Here is a 22,941-nt window from a genome sequence, read left to right on the forward strand (position 1 = left end):
TGTCATTAAATGAGATAACATAAGCCTATGAATCCTTTGCACAGTATCTGGCAGAAGTATATGCTTAATAAATAGTAGCCATAATCCTTAAGCAGACATTCTCTCTCATTTATGATAGTTTAATTTGTTAAAGTTCCAGGCCTCACACAAAGTTCCTAGAAAGTTGTTTGCAACTTTTTCCCTACAGCCAATTCAATGAATTGTTATCTCTGGACCACTGGGCTCGTATTGTGAACAGCTGCTCTATCCTCTGTCTTTCACCAGCAAGTTTTTCTGGTAAGCAAGACCACATAGGTCTTACTTAAGCCATCTTCACCAACTATCAACTATTAAACTGGTTAATTTGTCTTTCAGATCAGAAACAAGAGGCCAAGAGTAAAAAATGCGCCAATCAGAGAAGAATTACCTGGCAACCAAATGACCAGTCACTCACTCAGCTTAACTCTCCTCCCTGGCTCCTTTTGAAGCTTAAGTCTGCAATGGTTATTTTATATAGAAGAGCAAAATATGCTCCTTTCAAATTTCACTTTTTTTTTCTTTTTTGAAATTAAAACAAATTTTGTTTAGAGACAGAGTTGCACTCTGTCACCCAGGATGGAGTACAGTGGCATGATCATAGCTTGCTGCAACCTCGAACTCCTGGGCTCCAGTGATCCTCTCACCTCAGTAGCTGGGACTACAGGAGTGTGCGGCCATGCCTGGCTTCACTTTATTCTGTTGACTTAACTTTTTCCAGACACTCCTGACAAGAGCCTGTTTTCCCTCCTAATAGTACGACATCACTCTGGACATAGGCTTTAGACGTTCTCATGCCACACTATCTTCAAAACCACAGAGAGTTCATGAGCCAGTCTTGCATCTCCAATCAGGGAACTTCTGAAATAAAAACCTGAGCAATCTCCTTGGCCCAAAACTTCACCCCATCTTGGAAGGGAGGGGAGAGAGAATGTTCTGATCTATATCTGATGAGGGCGTGTGGTTGGGGCCTCAGCATCCTCCTGCTTGGGCTAGTGATGGGGAGAGAGGACTGTTACACTCCCTCCCACAGAATACCAGAAACAGGCGGGCAGCTCAGGTGTATGTAAGGATGTGAAGCCAAGAAACCAGCCCTCACCAAGTTACCTCTGTAAATCCTCGTCTCCCCATGCACCTCTACTTTGAGTCAGAAATGGATTCATTGCAGGCTCAGTTGTTTGCATTACGTGAATGAACTGAACGTAACCAAGCACCAAGAGAGCCCTCAAAACACGGCAGACCTCCCGTAGAAGGGCTCTGATGGACCTTAAAACATTGCTTCTCCAACTTTACGGTGCATACAAATCACCTGTGCACGTTAAAATGCAGACGGTGACTTACAGGTCTTGGGGGAGACCAAGTGTCTGCATTTCCAACAAGCTCCCAGATGATGCCCACGCTGCTGATCTGAGGACCACATTTCAAACAGCAATCCTTAAAACACACAAGGTTGTGGGACCGCACCCCTGAGAAGAGACCTCACTCTTGGAAGGGATTCTAGGCGGCTGCATTCAAACCATCCCAGAGACAGCTCACAATTTTGTTAGGGACCTGATACTAAAAATCACCAAATAACAATCATGTGCTGAGGGCTTACTTTGTGCTTTTCAGATGACATTTCATTTGATGCTCTCAATAACCCTGGGAGGGATTTCAGAGATGGGGATTGTGATGGAAGTTCAGAATTAAACTGATTAAAACTGGCCCAGAGTCACATAACTAGGAAGAGGCTGAGTTGGGATTTCTTTTAATTTTTATTTTTTGAAACAGGGTCTCACTATGTTGCCCAGGCTGGTCTCGAACTCTTGAGCTCGAGCAATCCTCCTGCCTCGGCCTCCTGAGTAGCTGGGACTACAGGTGTGAGACAGCATACCGAGCCTGCTGAGTTGGGATTTGAACCCTAGGTTTGTCTGGCTCTAAGTCCTCCAGAGTGGAAGTACAACAGTTACCCATCTCAGCCATGGAAAACAGCAGTTTTGGTTCAGGCAAGTAGTACCAAGCAGAAAACCCACGTATGAACCCAGATGTGCAGGAGCCCAAAGCCAGTGCTCAAAACCCACCCCCTGCCCCCTAAGGAGTTCTTCCTGTCCCTGGAAGTTCTCTCTGAGATCCACCCAAATGTGTCCTCCACTAAGGCAAAATCTGGCTTCTCCTGTTTGGGCCTGAGGAGAAACAGAAACCTAGCCCCTTTCCTTCACACGAGCTTCGATCTTGACAGCTGAAGTCTGTAGGGGTGTCGCCAGGCCACCCTGTCCCTGACAGGTAGAGAAAGGCGAAGCTGCCAGCCAACCCCCACCCTCCACATTTGCCTCCTCCCTTCCCTTCTGAAGGTACGTTCAGATGAACAGGCCCCATCTTCAGGCCATGCCAGTTCCCTGGGGCCAACTGTGGTCTGGAGGCCAGGCAGCCTGGCATCCTGGGGCCTCCTCAGTGGACATCAGTCCCGGGAACTGTGGAGGTGAAGGGGGAGGAGATATTTTCAGGGCCCAGAACGATGGGACTGCCGGGTGCCAGGCAGCTCTAGATGAATGATACATCAGTTCACACAGGTGATGCCTAGAGCCAGCTCAGTCCCAGCCAGGGAAGAGCTCTGGCTTGGGGCTTTGTCTCTGGGCCTGGGTCCAGTTGGGGTGACCCTGGAGGGCAGTGTGGGGGATTAGGCCAGGGACACTGTGGGGATTTATCTCCTCCAGTGCCCCTCACCTCCTAAGAAGTTATGGGGCGGGGGGGTGGAGTTCCCTCTCAATGCGCCTCAGTGTTCCCCTCCACCACCACCCTCTGCTGCCCCTCCCGACCCCCCAGTGAAACCTGGACCCGGAAACCAGAGTGCCCAGTGCCCAGAGGCTCCTGCGGAGGGAGGCTGCCCACCACAAAGCACCTTTCATATGCTCCAAAGGCCTCAGCCACCTCAGGGAGGAGGGAGGAAGTCCTTTCCCTTCACCCCCACGGATGCAGCCCACAGGCAGGAGTGGGGAGTGGTGGTGCTGTGAAAAGCTCCTTCTGCCATCTTGGCCAGGGCTGCCCAGGCAGAGCTGCGGGCAGTCATTCTCAACCCCACCCCACTACCCCGAATCCATCAGCATGGCCTCTTGGCTGTTCTTCTAAGACAGACCTGTCTACTTCCCTCCACCCAGGGTCCTGCCTAGGCCGAGTCACCTTTGCCCTCTCACCTGTCTCTGCAGGACCCCAGCTGGTCTCCTCTGCTCCATGCAAGCTCCCACCAGCCCCTTCTCCAGACTCCACACAGGCCTTTGAGGCCTAGCACCTTCTTCTGTCTCCAGCCTCAGCTGCCCACTTGCCCTCTCACCTCTATCAAGCCTGGTCTCAGTAACCGTCCAGTCAGCCATCTACGCTGGAGTATGAGTTGGCTGGAAGCACCATCCCTGGGGACACCAGGGTATAACTGTGCTCTCTCGGCATGGAGGGAAAGGATCCGATCTTGTAAAAGGACATTTAGGCATCAGGTAAGGAAAGGATGTATTTCCAGGGGGAGGGATTAGAGGGGAAAGGACAGGAGTGTCACTGAGCCCTGAAATCATGCCTGTCACTTTCTGGTGACTTTGCCAACAAGCAAGGTGATCCCTGATTGCTCAAATTTAACTTCTTCAATTTTGTGCCGTGGTGATTAGCATGGGGTGAACTAGAATCCAGGACTCTGGAGACCCAGGCCTGGGTGCATTTTCCACACCTTAGATGACACAGACCAAATGAGACCATGAAAAGAAACAGGCTTTTCTGCCCAGATCAGAAAGTTCCTGGGGAAGATACCTAGGATACAATCCACCCAGGATGGAGGGTTTGGGGTAGGAGCTGATTCCCTTCTAAAATGATTGGGAAGGCACACAGCAAGTTGTAATAAGGTGGCCGGGCTCTTTTCCTGGCCTTGAAATGTGGGGATGTCATGAGGGAAGGGCTTGGGAGACCGATCCACATTTCAAAAGTAAAAAAGGCCTTTGCGTGGCTGACCCCTGCAAAGCTTGTTACTCCCCGCAAGACCTGGAGGGTCTGCAGCTGAGAGTCTGGAAGGTAATGACAGTGATATTGCCACGTGATCAGAGGTCGGGTCCCCACCTTTCATTCCAGATCAGCCATCTGGGTCATCTGCTCTTTAGAAACAAGTTCTGGCCGGGCACGGTGGCTCAAGCCTGTAATCCCAGCACTTTGGGAGGCCGAGACCGGCGGATCGTGAGGTCAGGAGATCGAGACCATCCTGGCTAATACGGTGAAACCCCGTCTCTACTGAAAAATACAAAAAACTAGCCAGGCGAGGTGGCGGGCGCCTGTAGTCCCAGCTACTCGGGAGGCTGAGGCAGGAGAATGGTGTAAACCCAGGAGGCAGAGCTTGCAGTGAGCTGAGATCCTGCCACTGAACTCCAGCCTGGGCGACAGAGCAAGACTCCATCTCAAAAAAAAAAAAAAAAAAAGAAACAAGTTCCTTGCTACTTTGCAAGTTACCACAGGCCAGGAAAGAACTGCAGGAAGTGAGGCTGTGTCTGGGCTGTGGACTGGGCTGTGGTGGGAAGAGCTGACTCAGCAAAGAGTGGGGAGGGCAACCAGAGGGCAGAGCAAAGGAAATCCCACAGCTGTATCCTGCGGCCAAGCCACCACGAGCACAGACAGGTTTGCGGCACCAGTCCTCTCCCGTTGCACCCCACATAGCGCTTTCTGTGCATTAACTGCTTGCAACATCACCCCAAACCATGATCAACCCATTTGACAGATGAGGCAACAGAGCCTGGAGTCCATATGACTGGGCCACATGGCACAGCTCACAAACACACAGGTGGAGCTACTCTGGAGTGTCTTGGCTCCACAAGTCCTGTCTGCCTAGCTCTCTCTGGGTGACTCAGCACTTCTCACTGTTCCAAACACTTCTTACTGTTCTTCAAACATACACCAGTGGTCCCATGAAGGTTATTGCTCTTGCTGTCCCCCAAGCCTGGCACCCCTGGGCCTTGATGATCCCAACCTACTCAGTGGAGATGTCACCTCTGCAAAGGAGCCCTTCGTGATCACTTAATCTCAGATGTCTTCAGCTGTAGCACCTGCCACATGACCTGGTTATTCTTACTTCTGGCACTCATCACTCTTGGAAATTGCTCTTCTTTCTAACTCCCACACTGGAAGGCAAACTTCCTGAGAACCACAACTGGGCCTACTTTGTTCTCAGTCATATCACCAGTGGCCACAGCTGGCACACAGTATGTGTTCAATAAATATCTGATAGAAAGGAATGAATGTAGCTATTCCACGCTGTGTTCAGAATCATCTGCTGACAGCAGGCCCTGAGAACTGCCCGTCCAGATTACAGAGTGGGAGACTGATTTTTGGGGATGGGAAGCAGTAATTACAGCAAGAGAAGACAAAGTACCTCCAGTGGAGGTTGGAGGAAAACTGCGTTTAAGATGGCATATGGTGCCTCTCAGGCCTATAATCTTGTTGACCTTTTCTAAACCCCAGAATTACCAACGGACCTTTTCTCTCTCCATCACATAGTTTGTCTTTTACTGACATCCCAGGTCACCTAGGGGCCCAGAAACTTCTCAACCTCCCTCCCTTGGGGGTTGCAGTCTGGTGAAATCTCTGAGCCACGACCTCCGTCATAGCATCTGGGGCCCTTCAGGAAGGGCTTTCTCCGCTGGCGCCTGGTGGAGACACACACAGACACCTACAGCCCAGGGAGGGGGCCCAGGACCAGCTCTAGCTAAAGACATCCCTTCCCCCTGCTTCCTTCTATGCTGGAACAAATACCGGATCTGCTGCACAGGGCTCTGGGGCTGGGAGAGGAAGGCCCTGGAGAACATGCTCGCAATTCACACAGCACCCTCTGCACTGTAGCTCCAAACTGCCTCTTCATTACGGGGCCATTACATAAACTGGCGAGTCAGTACAAAAGAACCAAGCATGTCTGCCATCTAAAAATATACCTCTAAGCTCGTAAGGTCACAAGGCTGTCTGCAGGCTGGCAGCGCCTGCCTTGATTATGGTTATAGATACACTTTTCTCCCTAAGCAATCTCACTTCTCCATGACTCATCAACCTGGGGATATGGATAGTGATGCATGGGTCTAACTCAGCTATTAGGATGAAGGACTTTCTGGAAGCCCAGAGGCCCAGTGCCAGCCAGCACAGAGACCAGACGGCTTGCTAGTGGGAGAGGACCTCGCACAGCCTTTGTAGAGGGAGTGTAGCTCTTTTTGCTCCACTGCCTAGCTTCTGAAGTCCCTCAGTCCCTGGCTGCAGTTGTTTGCTTTTTACATCAGCAGCTACACACTCTACTTCATGTCGTAATGACCATTTCCTCTCAGGGAGTCTCCTCAGGCCAGCAAACTCGGGATACACAGGAAATCTACTCCAATCCCAGGATGGGAAACAGGAGATGGATTTTCCACAATCATCTTCTAAAACAAGGCAGAAAATTCCAAGTAAACAGTAGGCTGCCCTGAGAGGCTGATGACCCCACCACGCTTGGCCCAATGTCCTAAGGAACTTGATTTCTGCCCACCTCTCCAAAAAGCAAGAGACTTCAGAAAGCTAAGGCACACTTCTGAGTCAATTCTCCCTGGGCCTCCTGCTGTTGCACATGTCTTGTAAACAAGGCACTAACTGCTTTTTGTTTTGGATGATCTTTTCAAAGGTGCTTGCATAGCAAACAGCCTTAGAAGGCAGAGGTAATGCCTTGCTCTGGGGCATACGGCAGGTTTGCATATAGTCTTGGACTAAGGATAGTGTCTATCTTCGGAGCAAAAGGGCAGGTTTGTTTACCATCCATTATTAAAAGATGTGGGCTCCCCTCCTATAAAGTAACTCACTCACTGCATATGCAGGCATTCATCTGAGCCCGTCTTGTCAAACCTATGGAACTTGGAGGAACAGAAGTCCCAAAGTATAAAAATATATGTAAATCAGGCCAGGTGCAGTGGCTCACACCTGTAATCCCAACACTTTGGGAAGCCAAGACAGGTGGATCACTTAAGTCCAGGAGTTCGAGGCCAGCCTAAGCAACATGATAAAACCCCATCTCTACAAAAAAATACAAAGATTAGCCAGGCATGGTGGCATGCAGCTGTAGTCTCAGCTACTTGGGAGGCTGAGGCAGGAGGACAGATTGAGCCTCTGAGGTGGAGGCTGCAGTGAGCTGTGACTGTACTACTGTACTCCAGCCTGGGCAACAGAGCGAGACCCTATCTCAAAATATATATATATTTAAAAATATATACATGTATATAAAATATTAAAAATATACAAAACAATATATGTATATAAAATAAATATATATATGTAATGAGGAAAAGATGAATACTTTTTTTTTTAATCAAAAGAGAGCTGAAGTAAAAATATGTTTTCTATTTGTTTGTTTTAGAGACAGGGTCTTGCTATGTTGCCCAGGGTGGTCTCTAACTTATTCTCAACTGATCCTCCCGTTTCAGCCTATTGAGTTGCTGAGAATACAGGCATGAGCCACCATGCCCAGCCAAGAATACTTAAAAGGATATATTTTTTAAAAAGTTCCTTGCTTTGCAACAGGATTTATTATATGCCTCTTTTGAATAGAATAACACTCTGGACACCTAAAAGATCATGTGATTTGTTCCAAAGAGCTGAATTTGCACAGGTTTCTGGAATATGCCTTTTTGTTGAGGATGGGAATGCTGAGAGGTCGGGCCTAGGAGTGGAGTTTCTCTGGGACTATTATCAAACCACTGCCTCCTTTCTAGAGACCAGCTGGCATGCTTGTTTAACAGCACTCTCCACCTCCATAAAATAAAAATCAATTACTCAGGTCTGTGGTCTAGTTAGTTGAGTTATGCCAATATTAATTTCCTGGTTTTGATAACGTACTGCGGTTACATCAGATGTTACCATTGGGGGGAAGTGATGTGATGATGGAAAGTGATTTGACCTCTCCTTAAAATGGGAATAATGCCAGCTACCCTGCAGTACAGTGGTGGAATTGGAGGGGGGGAATGTAGAGTGCCTAGTATTTTTGCAACCTCTTGTGAGTCTCTAATTATTTCAAAATAAAAAGTTTAAGAAAATGCTGTGTTAGGAAACCGAATAGCCAAACTTGTTAGATCATAATTAAAGGAAGATAGCGCTCTGAAAGCCTTGGGACTATCTTATTTGTGATCATTAAAACAATAATAAATTAAATGGTTTAATTGCAAGAAAAATACCAATTACTCTGTGCTGGTGAGTAATTACCTCGGCCACTCAATGGAATGAGAGAGCCCTTACAGGTCCCCTGAGTCCCTGTGAGGTTCCAGCCCCCTGCTGCCCACACAGGGCACTCCTGAAACATGAGGTAGCAATGACAGCCTGACGGAGGGACTGGACTGGCCGGTGCTCTGTCTCAGGCAGAACCTCTCAGATCCCTAACCTGGGAGGTGTGCAGGCAAGAAGAGAGGGACAAAGACAGAGTCTAGCTGAGGCTGTTGTGGCAATTTCTTCTTTCCCAAGGAAAGACATACGGCCCCATAGGAAGAATCGTGGCTCTGCCACCGTATGGCTAAGTGATGGTGGACAGTGATTTGACTTCTCTCTAAAATGGGGATAAAGCCACCTGTAGTGAGACTGGAGGGAAGGTATGCAGAGTGGTTAGGATAATGCTAGGCACACACTAGGAGCAATCAATACGTCTTTTTTTTTTTTTTTTTTTTTGAGACAGTCTTGCTCTGTCACCCAGGCTGTAGTGCAGTGGCACAATCTTGGCTCACTGTAACCTCTGCCTCCCAGGTTCAAGCAATTCTCCCACCTCAGTCTCCCAAGTAGCTGGGACTACAGGCGTGTGCCACTATGCCTGGCTAACTTTTGGGTTGTATTTTCAGTAGAGATGGGGGTTTCACCATGTTGTCCGGGCTGGTCTGGAACTCCTGGCCTCAAGTGATCCACCCATCTCAGCCTCCCAAAGTGCTGGGACTGCAGGTGTGAGCCACTGCGCCCAACAAGTCTTAACAAAGTACCCCCCATCCAGTCTCATGATAGAAACATGACGGAAGCAGATAAGGGCCTTGTCTCAAAGGAAGGCTGCAAAAGCCAGCAAAAGAGACGGGTGTGTCTCCCCAGTCTCACATAATATGGGGTTTGCAGGCATAGGCCTGGAGGAGCTCCCTTCCCTTCTCTCTACCCCTTGCCTCCACCACCACTCTTCAGGGTGTCTGGGCTCTGGAGTAACTCTCTGCCCCCTTCTGCCCATGAAACGTCTGGGTTTTCTTTCCCAGGATGCCTTGCTGGAGAACTGCCAGTCCTACATGGGTCCATAGCTTCTCCTTGCCCTCCCAAGCTATGGACCCAAGGCTCCACAGACTTCATAAAGGCTGGTGGTCCCAGGCACAGTGGATTTTCACTTCCAGGGTCTAGAAAGTAGGTTCTAGCCCTGGTGAAACAATTCGGGGGCTCTCTTATGGGCAGTTCCCCTACAAAATTTTCTATAGGATTTGATGGATATGCCAATGTCAGCCCCCTGGGCCAGCAGTGTACTGGCTCCCCACTCTACCATCTTGTTGGCCCTACTCACAGACCCCCAATCCTTACCCCCAACCACAGCACCACTGCACAACACTCCATCTGTCCCCCAAGAGCCAATGGGCACTGTCTGGGTCAGCTTCTCCAGGGATGGAGCTTCTGCCTTTGACTACAGGAGCCCCAGGCACTCCCCACTTTTCAAATCTACAGGCTGACCCTGAACTCTGACCATTACACCACCCAGACATATCACAAGCCTGTGTCCTAGGTCCCAAGACTTATAGCCCATGTGTGAGATTTTCTGCCAGGATTTGACTGGTATCAATGGGCAAGCATGTAACCAAGCCATGGGTTCCTTTCTTCTCTAATTCCACTGCTTTCTCTGTCAGCTCCACCAGTCAGTCAAATTTCTATGAGCCCTCAGCCATCAGCCTGCAGCCACATGGGCCAAAGCAAATCAGCTGGCCTAACACTCTAAGCATATCCCCCAGACTCCACACTTGGGCAGCAGAAATGCTTATCACATCCCAGCATCTCTGGAGCTAAAATTGAGACCCTTCTGGAAATAATGGGTGCCTTCTGCTTCCACCCCTTGGGATTTCCTTGCTCTGAAATTTCAGGTGAGGCAAAGGGCTGGCAAGGCTATTCCCAAGGCTGGCTGCTAACCCTCCCTGGGGTTGAAAGACTGTTAAGTTCTCTGGGGTTCTGCTGAGTCACTGCTGCTGGGGGTGAGCCTGAGGGAATCAGCAGGTAGCTTCAGACACCCTCCCTAGAGGCAGGGAAGCAGAAGCAGAGCCTTGAGCTGGTGTTAGCGTGTATAGCAGATACTGCCCCAAGCCCCTGTACCAGCTGAGGCTCCTCCCCTCAGTGTTGTGAGTGTGGGCTGCTGCTAGGGGCTCCCAGCTGCCCCCTTCTTCAGATGCATGCCCCCGGCCATCAGAGCCATCATGCCCATGCTCTACACCCTTTGGAGGAGGAGGCAGCCCACAGACAATGGGTGACTGATTGGGGGGGTGGCTATAAAAGCTGTCCCCTAAGATGGAACAGTTCTGTGGTGCCATTCACCCACCAGAGCTCCCCGTGGGATCAGGCGGAGGTTGGGCTTAGCTGAACACACATCTCTGCCTCACTTCCTCCTCTGCCCCATCCTGTTTCCTTCCCTGCCACAGGAAGTTCACGTGACAGCATACCCTCAAAAGCCACATGCATGCGAATCCTCATCTCAGGCTCTGCATTTGAGGAACTTGACCTAAGCTAGGCAATGTTCATCACTGCCCTTCTCTGACACCCTCTCCTCCTGTGCATCAGGGCAGTGGGGGTGGATGGGGAATCCTCACACCCACTCAGCTTGCCCTGGCCAGGTTCTGATTGTGTTGGGTTATTTTTCCTCCATCTTTCTCCTTCATGTCTGAGCTAAGGAGTGAGCAGAGCATAACAGGGTTAAGGTAGTTTCTAGTGAGCAGGAGGAAGGCCAGGGACAGGGCTTGGGAACCCCAGGGTAGGATTCCAAATGGCCAGCAATGTGTATTTTGAAGTCCTGGAGAACGAGTGAGCTGAAGAGAAGGGTCTAAGAGGGAACCCTGCTGGAGGAAGGCAAGAAAAGAAGCCAAGCCAGGAAAAAGAAGGGCACAGGGTGGGGGCAAGTCAACCTCATTCCTCCTGACAATATCACCCGCTATGCACGGTCACATTTGCACAGGAGCTGGAAGGTGTCCCCATGCTTGACTTTTCCCAGTAGGTGGTGGTGTGGGGGCAGGTGACTTTCTTGATTAACAGCTGCCATTTATTATATACTGTAAGACAGACATTGTGCAAAGTGTTTTGCGTAAATTCTTTTAATCCTCACTGCAATCCTGTAAGTAGAAACTGAAGTTCAGAGAGGTACTCAGTCCCGTGGCAGCTGCTGTGTTCTTGGTTCCTGGGCAGTGGATATGAAAGGGAGCCTGGCCTAGGAGTCAGGAATGACAGCTCTGGTGTGCGCTGTACTTCCTGGCTGTGTAGGCTTGTGCAAGTCTATTAGCCTCACTTGGCCTCAGCTTCCTAGTCAGTAAAATGGGGATGATCACCTTGTTGGGAGGATCAAATCAGATTATATATGTAAATGTGTGGTGTAAAATGCTAGGCATGCATGGAACATTAGTAATTATAAGGACTAACATTTATTTGGCCCCCACTAGGAGCTGCCATAGTTCTAAGCACCTGAGATACACTCATTTATTTTATCCTTGAAACAGCCCCATGAAGTACATTCTATCATCATCCCCATTTTCCAGATGAGGAAACTGAAGCACAGAGAAGTTCATGCAACCGGTAACCAGCAGAGCCAGGGTTTCCAGGGTGAACCCGGGCAGTCTGACTCCCGAGACAAGGGGCTAAGGTAGCCGCAGTACACAAGCCCTTGCCCTGCGTTCCACCCTCCAAGCCTATCCATCCTGTGGGGGCCAGCTCCAGGCCCCCCCTTGTTCAGGAGGTCTCTGCTGACTTCCTTAGCTCACAATGAGGTCGCTGTTCTCTGAGCTCCCTCTCCAGTCACCCTCAAATTGCACAGTGGTAGAGTCACATCCTGTCTTAAATGGTCCTGGGATGATGGAGCAGATCTTCTCTCCCACTAGCCTGAGGGTTCCATAGATGAAGAAAACAAATCAGATCTCCCTTTAATTCACTAGCCCCATGAGCTCTGACAGGCTGAGCCCCGGTAAACAGCCACTGATGGAATGGTACTGGGGTGCTCTTTCTCTGGAGTGCTAGCTGAGGAAGAAGTGGGAGAAGCCCATTCTTCTGGAGCAAACTGGTGACCTTCATGCCCCAAGGCCAGGCTACCACGCTGTGGCCTCAGGTTGCCTCTAGGACGCTTGTGCCCACAGCGTCCCAGCTGGGCTACCAGACCCTGGCACTGAGCTTCCAGACTGTACTGGAGCACCATCTAAGGTTGTCACCAACCTGGATGCTGGACATTCCATTCAAGACCCAGTGCAAAGCCACACAAGGCACGCAAGTCACCCCATATGAACTCCTAGGCCAGGGATGGAGAAGCAATCCTGTGCCTCCGTGGAGGGAGGCCAGGGGCTGACTAGTTCCAGTCTTGGGTGGACACCCTCACTGACTAGTTCCAGTCTTACCCAAACTGTGGGATTTAGAAGTTCTTCCTTGTAACTAAACTAATTATCTCCAGCTATAGCATAGGACTCCGAGGACAGGAGGTCATAGGGACTCAAATCTTTCGCTGCTTTTGAGGATGGAGGAATGCAGGAGAAATGCCTTTCAGAGAGGAGTCACTCTCTGAGGGAGGTGCCCCTACATTTGTTTTCAAGTCAGCAAGTAGGCACTGGCTGTGGGCTGGCAGTGTGCCAGGGGTTAGCAAGATGCAGGCCCTGCTTCTTGCCAAGGTCTGACTGATCACTGTGGTCCCGACCTGTGCAGGTCCAGGGCCAGCCTGAGCCCGGGGGGAAGCCCACTGTGAACGGAGCTCTTCTGGCAAACGGTAGGGGTTCTGGAAAGCCAGGGGACAGCATCGCTCACCTGGCACAGGGCAGAGCCAGACATGGACCAGGAGGCCCGAGTTTATGCCTCAGCTCTGCCACTTTTACGGACAGTTCTTTAGCCTGTCTGAACCCCACATCTTCACCCATTAGGGGAGATTATACTACACACCTCGGTATGGAGATGTGCATATGATAACAAATAAAAAAGCACTCCATGGCTATAAATCTCTATACACACTTAAGACATCATCAAAATAACAGGTTCTGATACACCTGAGAAGTTTTCCTGTAAATTACATAATGTAATTGATTGCCTTAAACACACTCCAGAATGGTGTAAGCCGCCTCTTCCATATAAGGTGACATGAGGACTGGAAGAGATCAGATCAGGGAGCGTACTCAATTTAAGGTTATCCATGATTAGAATGGGAGTCAGTACAAACAGCTCGGCCTGCAGCTCTTCATCCGTTCACAGGAGAACTTGGTCTCTCTGTGCTTTTTGTGAAAAGGAAACCAAAGTCCAGGAGCCTGAGAAACTCCTCAGAAGCTACAGGCCAGGAGCCAGCAGAGACGGTCTTGCAATGGTGGGAGAAGCCACTTGGAGGACAGTGGCCTTCACGGTCTGGAGCTTCCAAATCCCCTGGGGGAATTGTTCGTATGCAGATTCCCAGGCATGCCTCCCCCAGAATTTGCCACTTAGTAGCCTCTTCTCAGCCTAAGGGAAGGACCGGTCCTTCCCCGGTATCCTTATCCCTGGGTGGAGCCACCCAATGCTTACCTGGGAGGAAGGGGATGATCCTTTGCTTGGGGTCCTTCTGGCCACCTTCAATGGGAAACTTATCCAAAAGCTGCATCTGAGAAGCCAGACAGACAGAGGGACAGGATTCAGAAGACCAGAACATTCCTCATCAACCCTTCCCCACTCCATTCCACTTCTCCAGGGCCCCAGTGTCCTCATACGGATGAGTGATGCCTGAGATCCCTCATTTCACAGATGATTAACAAACCACATGGGGCATGAGAGGGAGGAGGCCAAAGCTCTCTCTGCACTGAAGAGGGCATCTGATCAATCTCAGCGAGCGGGTAGGAGTGCAGGGGAAGGTGTCAGGAGATGACCCCAAGCAAGGCTGGGGTAGGGACTAGAGGCTTTCAGGCCAGGCTGCCTGTAGGGTTTCCAGAGGCTCCTTTGGGCCTGGTTTCTTTCATACTTTGTCTGTGGGGTGAATCCTTCAGCCACTGGCCATTCCAAACCCTCTTGGGCCAGGATGGGGGACGGCCCCATCTGATACTTTAGACAGACCACCCACCTTCCAGAACCATGCTGTGGAAACAGACCCAGCTGTTATTTTAATTGCAAAACCAAATCCATCCCATTGCCCCCGCTGCCGGAAGACCACTCCTCCACTTCCTACCTTCCCACCCTGAGATCGCTGCTGTTTTTCCAGGGACAGACCCACTGGAAGAGTTTCCATGATTCTGGAGGAAAAACTGTTTTTTCTTTGCTATTCTGGGCTAAAATTCTATGTAAACTGGAAAAACACACAGAAGACAGGATGGATGAGGCCAGGGTCCCTTTGTGTGTGGCTGATCTCCTTTCTGAGGCGTAGGCAGGAGGGGAGCCATGATGTAGTCCTGCTGCCCAGCTGTGTGACCTCAGGCAAGGAATGGAGCCTCTCAAGGTTAGGCCTCAGGCCCCTCCTTGGTAGAATGAGAAGGATCAGTCACACGATCTTTGAAGTCCAATCAGTCCTTCAAATATATATTGAGCATTCACTTTACAGCACTGGGCACTAAGGAAAGGGCAGTAAAGAAAATAGACAAAGTTCCTGCCCTCAGGGAGTTTACACTCTAGTGGAGGGAGACAAACAGCAAACAAATAAATATGTCATGTGCCAGGGAAGATCAGATCAGTGCCGCGGAGGAAAATCGAGTAGGATACAGCATCGGAACAGAGCAGGAGTTGTCATTTTATATAGGGTGGCAAGGAAGGCCTGACCCCGAGCTAGCAATTCTGCAGAGACCTGCAGGGGGCGAGGAAGCAAGCTACACTGGAGAGGGAGAACCTTTCAGGCAGGGAAGCAGGACGTGCAAAAAGAGCCTGGCAAGGCCCATGTGGCCGGAGTGGTGTTAGCCAGGAGCAGAGGGACAGGCAATGAGATCTGAGAGGCAGGATGGGCCAGAGCACAGAGGATCTGGTGAGGCTGCGGTGAAGACTCAGGGCTTATCGTGATGGAAGAGGAAGTCCTGGAGGGTTCTGTGCAGAGGCAGATGATCTGCTTCACACTTAGAAAAGACAGCTTTAGCTATGGCGTAGGGAATGGACCACAGGGTGGAAGCAGGGAGACCAGTTAGGATCCTACTGAAGGTGACTTGGACCAAGGTGTTAGCGTTGGAGGTGGTGAAAAGCGGTTTGTCTTTGCCTGTTTAGTGTTGCTATAAAGAAAGACCCAAGGCTGGGTAATTTATCAAGAAAAGAAGCTTATTTAGCTTGGCTCACAATCTACTGGGCATCTGGTGAAGCCTCAGGCTTCTTCCACTCACGGCATGGAAGGGGAGGGGGCATGTGCAGAGATCACAGAGCGAGACAGGAAGCAGAGGGCAAGGGGGAGGTGCCAGGCTCTTTTAAACAACCGGCTCTCATGGGACTCATTCATTACCATGAGAACAGGACCAACTATTCATGAAGGATCAGCCCCCCTGCGACCCCAACACCTCTCATTAGGCCCACCTCCAACACTAGGTATCAAATTTCAACATGAGACTTGGGGGGAACAAAGCTAGGCTAGATTGTGTGTGTGTGTGTGCATTTATTTCCATCCATCCATCCGTTCGTCCACCCATCCAGCTCTAACACACAATTTTAGGATTGTCTCTTGCATAATCATTACCCAATATACCCAGGTTATTTAGATCCCACATAAGGAAGGGCAGGTCACTGGTGATTCCATTCAAAACAAGACAAAGACTGCAGCATGATTAACTTTCACTTCCCTGAATACAGATGGATATTTAACAAAAGTTGGCTCATGAATTTTTCTTTTCTTTTTTTTTTTGAGACAGAGTCTTGCTCTGTCACCCAGGCTGGAGTGCAGTGGCATGATCTCAGCTCACTGCAACCTCCGCCTCTCGGGATCAAGTGATTCTCATAGCTGAGATTACAGGCGTGTGCCACCACGCCTGGCTAACATTTGTATTTTTAGTAGAGATGGGGCTTCATTATCTTGGCCACGCTGGTCTTGAACTCCTGGCCTCAAGTGATCCGCCTGCCTCAGGCTCCCAAAGTGCTGGGATTACTGGTGTGAGCCACGACGCCTGGCCACATGAGTTCTCAATGTTTTAAGTCAAACTCTCAAATATTTAATAATTGCCAGCTATGTGTAAAAACAGCAACTGGGCCATAACACTAAAAACAGGATTTTTTTTCTTTCCTACATCTTAACACTCAGCAAAGGATTTTAAAAATTAATACGTTTTCAAACAAATTCTATATAGATTAGGACTCCTACTTTCTCCTTTTCCCATTTTCCTCACCCATATTCTGTTTTTGTAAATTTCATTTCTATACTAACACTATTACATAAGTAATTCATGTTCGCTAAGGGAAAAAAACTAGAAGTTTTAGCAGTGGGTGGTCAAAAAGAGAATAAAAATCACTCATAATCTCTCTCCCTGACATTAATATTTTGGGATACCTATCTTTGCTAGGCATTCTTTCATCCATGTAAATAAAATGAACTCATCAATACTTTTACACTACATAATGAACATTTTTTCCATGTCAATGAATACTTTCATATCCATGTTCTTTTTTCTTAAGAGACCAGGTCTCACTCTGTTGCCCAGGCTGGCGTACAGTGTGCAATCATAGCTTGCTGCAGCCTCAAACTCCTGGGCTCAAGTGATCCTCCCACTTCTGCCTCTGGTGTAATTAGGACTAGGTGTGTGCCACAATGCCCAGCTAGTTTAAAACATTTTTTTGTAAAGATGGGATCTCACTGTGAGGCTAGTCTCAAGATCCTGGCTTCAAGAGATCCTCCTACCTCGACCTCCCAAAGCACTGACATTATAGGCGTGAGCCACTGTGCCTGGGCCACGTCAGCATTCTCAATTGGTACACAGAATTTCAGTTCTGGATGAGCCATAGTGTATTTACTCACTCCCCTACTGTTGGATATTTAGGCTGTTTCTGATTTTTCACTACTATACAAAGCACTATAGTGAATACCCTTGTTCACACATCTGCACACTTCCTTAATACCAACGTATTCCTTTTTACTTTTTATCTTGTTGTATTCTATGCATATTTATAAGTACCTTAAATCTTTTCCATAAGAAGAATGAGAATTCATAAATGGATAACTAACATGTTATTGGGGCCTCGGAGAAATGGCTCCATAGGTTTCTGATGAAGAGGTACGGAGATGTCTGAGGAGAGAGGTGGGCCCAGCAACACACACCCAGGTATGGAACACTTTGTCCTGATCTCAACCACCTGTCTCCCGAAACAACGCAACCAGCTGTTCCACCACAGGTGGTGAGACCTCACCCAAGTTGCTATGACTCTCTGGGGCTTGAGGGAGTCAGGCTACAAAAACTTGACATTTTTTCCCCAGCTCTGACATGCATGTTCCCCGACTCCTCCATCTCTTTCAGACCTAAGAGACTGAGATTCTCACAGTGCAGAGGGAATGTGGTGCTGTGGGGAGTAGGCAGGGGCAGGCAGGACTCATGCATTCATTCCTTTCCTCCAAGAACAGTTACTGTATGCCTTCTCCACGTCAGGCTCTGCCTTAGGTGCTAGAAATAAGTTAAACTGTAGCCTTGCGGCCAGGTGCAGCAGTTCATGCCTGTAACCCCAGCACTTTAGGAGGACAAGGCAGGAGGATTGCTTGAGGCCAGGAGTTCGCAGACCAGCCTGAGAAACCCCATCTCTACTAAAACAACAACAACAAAAACACAATAATTAGCTGGGCATGGTGGTGCACATCTGTAGTCCCAGCTGAGGCAGGAGAATCGCTTGAACCTGGGAGGAGGCTGCAGTGAGCCAAGATGGCGCCACTGCACTCCAACCTGGGCGACAGAACGAGTCTCCGTCAAAATAACACACACACCCTGCAGCCTTCACATCAAGGAGCCAGGCTTCACAACCTTCAACATGCATCCGCAGCTCTTGGCAGGTTCTGATTCAGCAGGTATGGGCGGGACCTCAGGTGCTGAGCCCAGCCACACCTGTCACCTAATCCCACCACCAGGCTAAGCCAGCAGAGCCCCGGGAGCTGCTCTCCCCGTCAGTCATCCCCCACCCCCATGGACCACTGGCCACGGAAAACGGAAGCACAGCTAACCAGCTGCCAGGGACACTTTTTCTGCCCACAGGTCAACTTTCAACGAAAGCAAATCTCTGGGCTCAGACTCCACAGCAAACCAAGTAAGAGTTCACTCTGTGTGACGCTTGTAGCTGGCAAAGGGGCGCAGTTCAGCATCTTGGTCCTCAGTACGTCAGACTGGCGGGCGGTGAGAGACAGTGAAAATGTCACCCCTCCCAGAGGGCCAGGCAGGCTGCAAAGCGGGCTCTGAAGCCTGGTCACTACCCAATTTGCAGGGCTGGTTTCCACAGATAAAACAATCGGGGCTGAGCGGGGCTGTCTCCTGAACCTGCTGCCCCGCCCTCTGGGAGGAAGGAGGAAGCCTGGGCGCGGGGGCGGTGAGGCAGGAAGGCCCCGCCCAGCAGAGAGTTCTGCGGGACCACCTTTGCAGGCAGGAAGTGGATTCTCCTGTCTCTCCAGCACCGGCCTAACTCAGGCTGGAGGAAAAGCAGGGCCCATCGCAAGGGTCCTGGCTGGAGTGAGAGGCGTTTGGCTAAGGGAGCCCCTCGCAACCACATCAGAACCTCGCAGTGTGTGGAGGAGGCCAGGCAGTTTATCTAAAGGGTGGATCCTGTGAGAGATAGGGGACAGCTGGGCTCCACGCGCTGGCTCCAGCCAGGGAAAGCTGATTCAGCAGCTCTCCCAGGGTAGGGCTACGCAGCAATCCACGGAGGGGAGAGGGGAGGACGGACGAGCCCAGCTGGGGCACATCTGTAACCCAAGAGGCCGGCACCTCGCCCCTCCCAGAGGGTGGAGCTCCCAGCGACTCAAGCTTTCAGGCCCAAATCCTCAAACCTTCACCTTCTGCCCTTTCTGTCTAGCTCAAGAAAAAAGGGTGCATTACTACAAAAAGCTGGCGGCTTTCCTGACCCAGAAATTCCCCTTAAAAAGAGACAAGGACAGCCGGGCGCGGTGGGTCAGGCCTGTAATCCTGGCACTTTCGAAGGCCGAGGCGGGAGGATCACCTGAGGTCGGGGGTTCAAGACCAGCCTGACCACATGGTGAAACCCTATCTCTACTGAAAATACAAAAATTAGCTGGACGTGGTGGCGGGCGCCTATAATCCCAGCTACTCGGGAGGCTGAGGCAGGAGAATCGCTTGAACCCAGCAGGCAGAAGTTGCAGTGAGCTGAGATCTCAGGATTGCACTGCAGCCTGTGCAACAAGAGTGAAACTGTCTAAAAAAAAAAAAAAAAAAAAAAAAGAGAGGGAAAGAGACAAGTCCACCCAGTCTCTGTGGGGACCATGCCAGATTGCGGGAAACCTCAGAATTCATTTGTTCATTCTACTTAGCTGAGGACTAAGCAGTCCCTGTGTTACATGCAGGGGACACATCAGCGAATATCACAGAAAAAGAGAGGGACAATAATGATAAGTGTGGTTTTTCTTTTCTTTTATTTTTTTTGAGACAGAGTCTCGCTCTGTTGCCCAGGCTGCAGTGCAGTGGTGCAATCTCGGCTCACTGCAACCCCCTTCTCCCCAGTTCAAGCGATTCTCCTGCCTCAGCCTCTTGAGTAGCTGGGATTACAGGTGTGTGCCACCATGCCCGGCTAATATTTTGTATTTTTAATAGAGATGGGGTTTTGCCATGTTGGTCAGGCTGGTCTCGAATTCCTGAGCTCAAGTGATCTGCCTACCTCAGCCTCCCAAAGTGCTGGGATTACAGGTGTGAGCCACTGCGCCCAGCCTTCTTTTCTTTTTTTGAGACAGGGTCAAGCTTTTGTTTTCCAGGCTGAAGCACAGTGGCACAATCCCAGCTCACTGCAGCCTTGACTTTCTGGGCTCAAATGATCCTCCCACTTCTGTCTCCCGAGTAGCTGGGATTACAGGTGTGCACCACTCAGCTAATTGTCTTTTTTTTCCTGTAGAGACAGGATTTCACTATGTTGTCCTGGCTAATCTTGAACTCCTGGCATCAAGTGGTCCTCCTGTCCTGGCCTCCCAAAGTACTGGGATTACAGGCATGAACCATCATGCCCAGCCATTTTCTTTATGTTTATTCTCTTTGGGAGTTCACAGGGCTTCTTGAATCTGTAAGTTGGTAATTTTCATAATACTTAGAAAATTTGTGGCCATTTTAAAAAAAAGTTTTGTTTCTACTCCATTATAATTTTCTTCTATTTCTGGGACTATTAAAACACGTAAGTCAGAAGACTGCATATTGTACTACATGTTTCTGGAAATCTGTGTGTGTTTCTTCATTCTTTTTTCTCGGTTATGCGGATTGGATCATTTCTAATGATCTATATTCAAGTTAAGTGATCCTTCTGCCATTTCCATACTGGTGGTAAGCTCATCCAGTGAAATTTTCATTTCAATTATCGCACTTTTAAGTTTCAAAAGTTCTATTTGACTCTATTTTTTATAGTTTCCATTTCTCTGCTATCTGGTTACTCATTAAATCCATATTTTCCCTTAGTTATTTAACTGCCTTAAAGTCGTTCAACATCTGGGCCATCTCTGTGTTAGTTTCTAGTACTTTTTTATACCTATGGGTCATATTTTCTTATTTCTTTGACCACTTAGTAATGTTTCATTTTAGACTTGTCATTGTGGCTAATAAGCTGTAGAGACTCTGGATTCTGTTATTTTTCTCTGAAAAGCATTGATTTTTGTTCTAGGAGCCAATTCAAGTACTGGTTAATCACCTTAAACTTATGTAGGCAGGGTTTTCCGCTTTCTTAGGGTGGATCTATGGAGAGTCCTAGGGATTTTCCAAGTACCTCTAACTTGATGTGACTCAACCTCCAAATTTTGTCTCCTCTGTGGATATTGTTAGGACTTATTCTTGGGTTTCATTAGGGTGAGTTTACAGTAGGCCTTCCTTTAGGGTCTTACTTAGGTCCTTGCTCCTAAAACGCAGCCCTTGCGGTGTCCCAGCTGGTTGCCTGGAGTGTTATGCAGATTGGATCATTTCTAATGATCTATATTCAAGTTAAGTGACTCTTCTGCCGTTTCCATACTAGTGGCCCCCCAGATAGGCCTGAAGGAACAGCCAGGGAGAGGGAGAGAGGAGACAGAGAGGACCTGTCCACCCTGGCAAGGAGTTGGGATGCATTTAGCTGGGACGTAGCTCATGCCACGCTGAGGAAGCACGGTGCCAGAACACACCCCGACTTTGAGAGGGAGCCCATTCCAGGTTCCAAAGTTCCTTAACAAGTCAAAGAAGTCTTCCTCGATCATTTTCTGGAAAACATGCGAGCCTTCACTACTTCAGGTCCCTTCCCAACCAGGCCTTTACCACATCAGCAGGATTCAGGAGGGTCAGTCATGGTCCGTGATCTGAACGGGAGCTGGGACACCCACACGGGCACAAGGGACTTACCTAGCAGCATTAGGTGAGCGTCAACCTGCTGAGTGGTATGAAAAGCCAGGCGATGGGAGTTTAGGAAAGGACACCATCAGTGTGGCTGCAGTGAGCAAAAGGATGTCTCAGAAGAGACATCAGAGCGAGGACTTGAATAGAGAGCTGGGAAACGGGAGGAAGGCCTTCCAGAGGGAGGAATGGCAGGGACTCATGCTCGGAGGTGGGACTGTCAGGATTGCTACAGGAAGCAGCGGGATGGAAGTGATTTGCCTTGCTCATGGATCCCATGAAATGCTGCCGTGTGTCAGAGAAAGTGCTGGGATCCGGGGTGGAGGCCCCTGATCATTTATTCCAGCGACCTGAGGATGACCACACAGCTGGCACCAGGACTGGATGAGGGCAGATGCCTGATGTGCCACTCTCAGGGGGAACTAGGGCGCCCTAAAGCATCACCAGCAGTGTGACAAGATGGAGAAGTCATTTTCAGAACCCATCTCAAGGATGGCACTGCATGTGGCTGGAGTCTCTGGGATGGGGACTGGCAGGTGGGAGTCTCACATGCCCGCTTGATAATAACACACACTCACTAAGCTGCTGTTTCCAGTGTCTGGGTTGCAGAAAGCAGAGCCATTTCCATTCCCAGGCTCTAGGGGAGCATCTGTTTCCTTGCCTTTTTTAGCTTCAAGAGGCCGCCCATATTATTTGGCTCATGGTCCCTTTCTCTGTCTTCAAATGATAAGTGTATAGGCTGGACACCGTGGCTCATGCCTGTAATCCCAGCACTCTGGGAGGCCAAGGCAGGAGGACTGCTTAAGCCCAGGAGTTTCAGACCAGCCTGGGCAACATGGTGAGACTCCACCTCTACAAAATATATAGATTTAAAAATTAGCTGCATGTGGTGGTGTGCACCTGTGGTCTCAGCTACTTGGGAGACTGGGGAGGGAGGATCACTTGAACCCAGGAGGTTGAGGCTGCAGTGAGCCATGATCATGCCACTGCACTCCAGCCTGGGTGACAGAGCTAGACCCTGTCTCGAAAAAAAAGAAAAAAAAAGGGTATTGTGTTCATGCGTGTGTGTGTGTGTGTGTGTATTCTAACTGTACTTAGTTTGCTAGGGCCACTGTAACAAAGTACCACAAACTAGGTGTCTTAAAGAGTTTGATTGTCTCACAGTCCTGGAGGCTAGAAGTCCAGTATGAAGGTATGGGCAGGTCGGTTCCCTCTGAGGGCTGTGAGGGAGGGTCTGTCCCAGGCCTGTCCCCTCGCTTCAGGGATGTAAGTCATCTATGGCATTCCTTGGTTTGTA

The 22,941-nt window shown here is 49.5% G+C and overlaps 1 protein-coding gene across 1 annotated transcript in view; it reads right to left on the bottom strand.

Annotated features, from left to right (window-relative positions):
- SH3PXD2A (SH3 and PX domains 2A) overlaps window positions 1-22,941 on the bottom strand; it is a 275,849-nt gene that overhangs the window by 174,400 nt on the left and 78,508 nt on the right. The window contains exon 3 of the mRNA XM_011977504.1: window positions 13,741-13,816. Within this exon, the coding sequence (XP_011832894.1) occupies window positions 13,741-13,816 (76 nt within the window). The remainder of the gene's footprint in view (window positions 1-13,740; window positions 13,817-22,941) is intronic.

The sequence above is a fragment of the Mandrillus leucophaeus genome, unplaced genomic scaffold (assembly GCF_000951045.1).
Source record: "Mandrillus leucophaeus isolate KB7577 unplaced genomic scaffold, Mleu.le_1.0 Scaffold18, whole genome shotgun sequence".
Lineage (NCBI taxonomy): Eukaryota > Metazoa > Chordata > Mammalia > Primates > Cercopithecidae > Mandrillus > Mandrillus leucophaeus.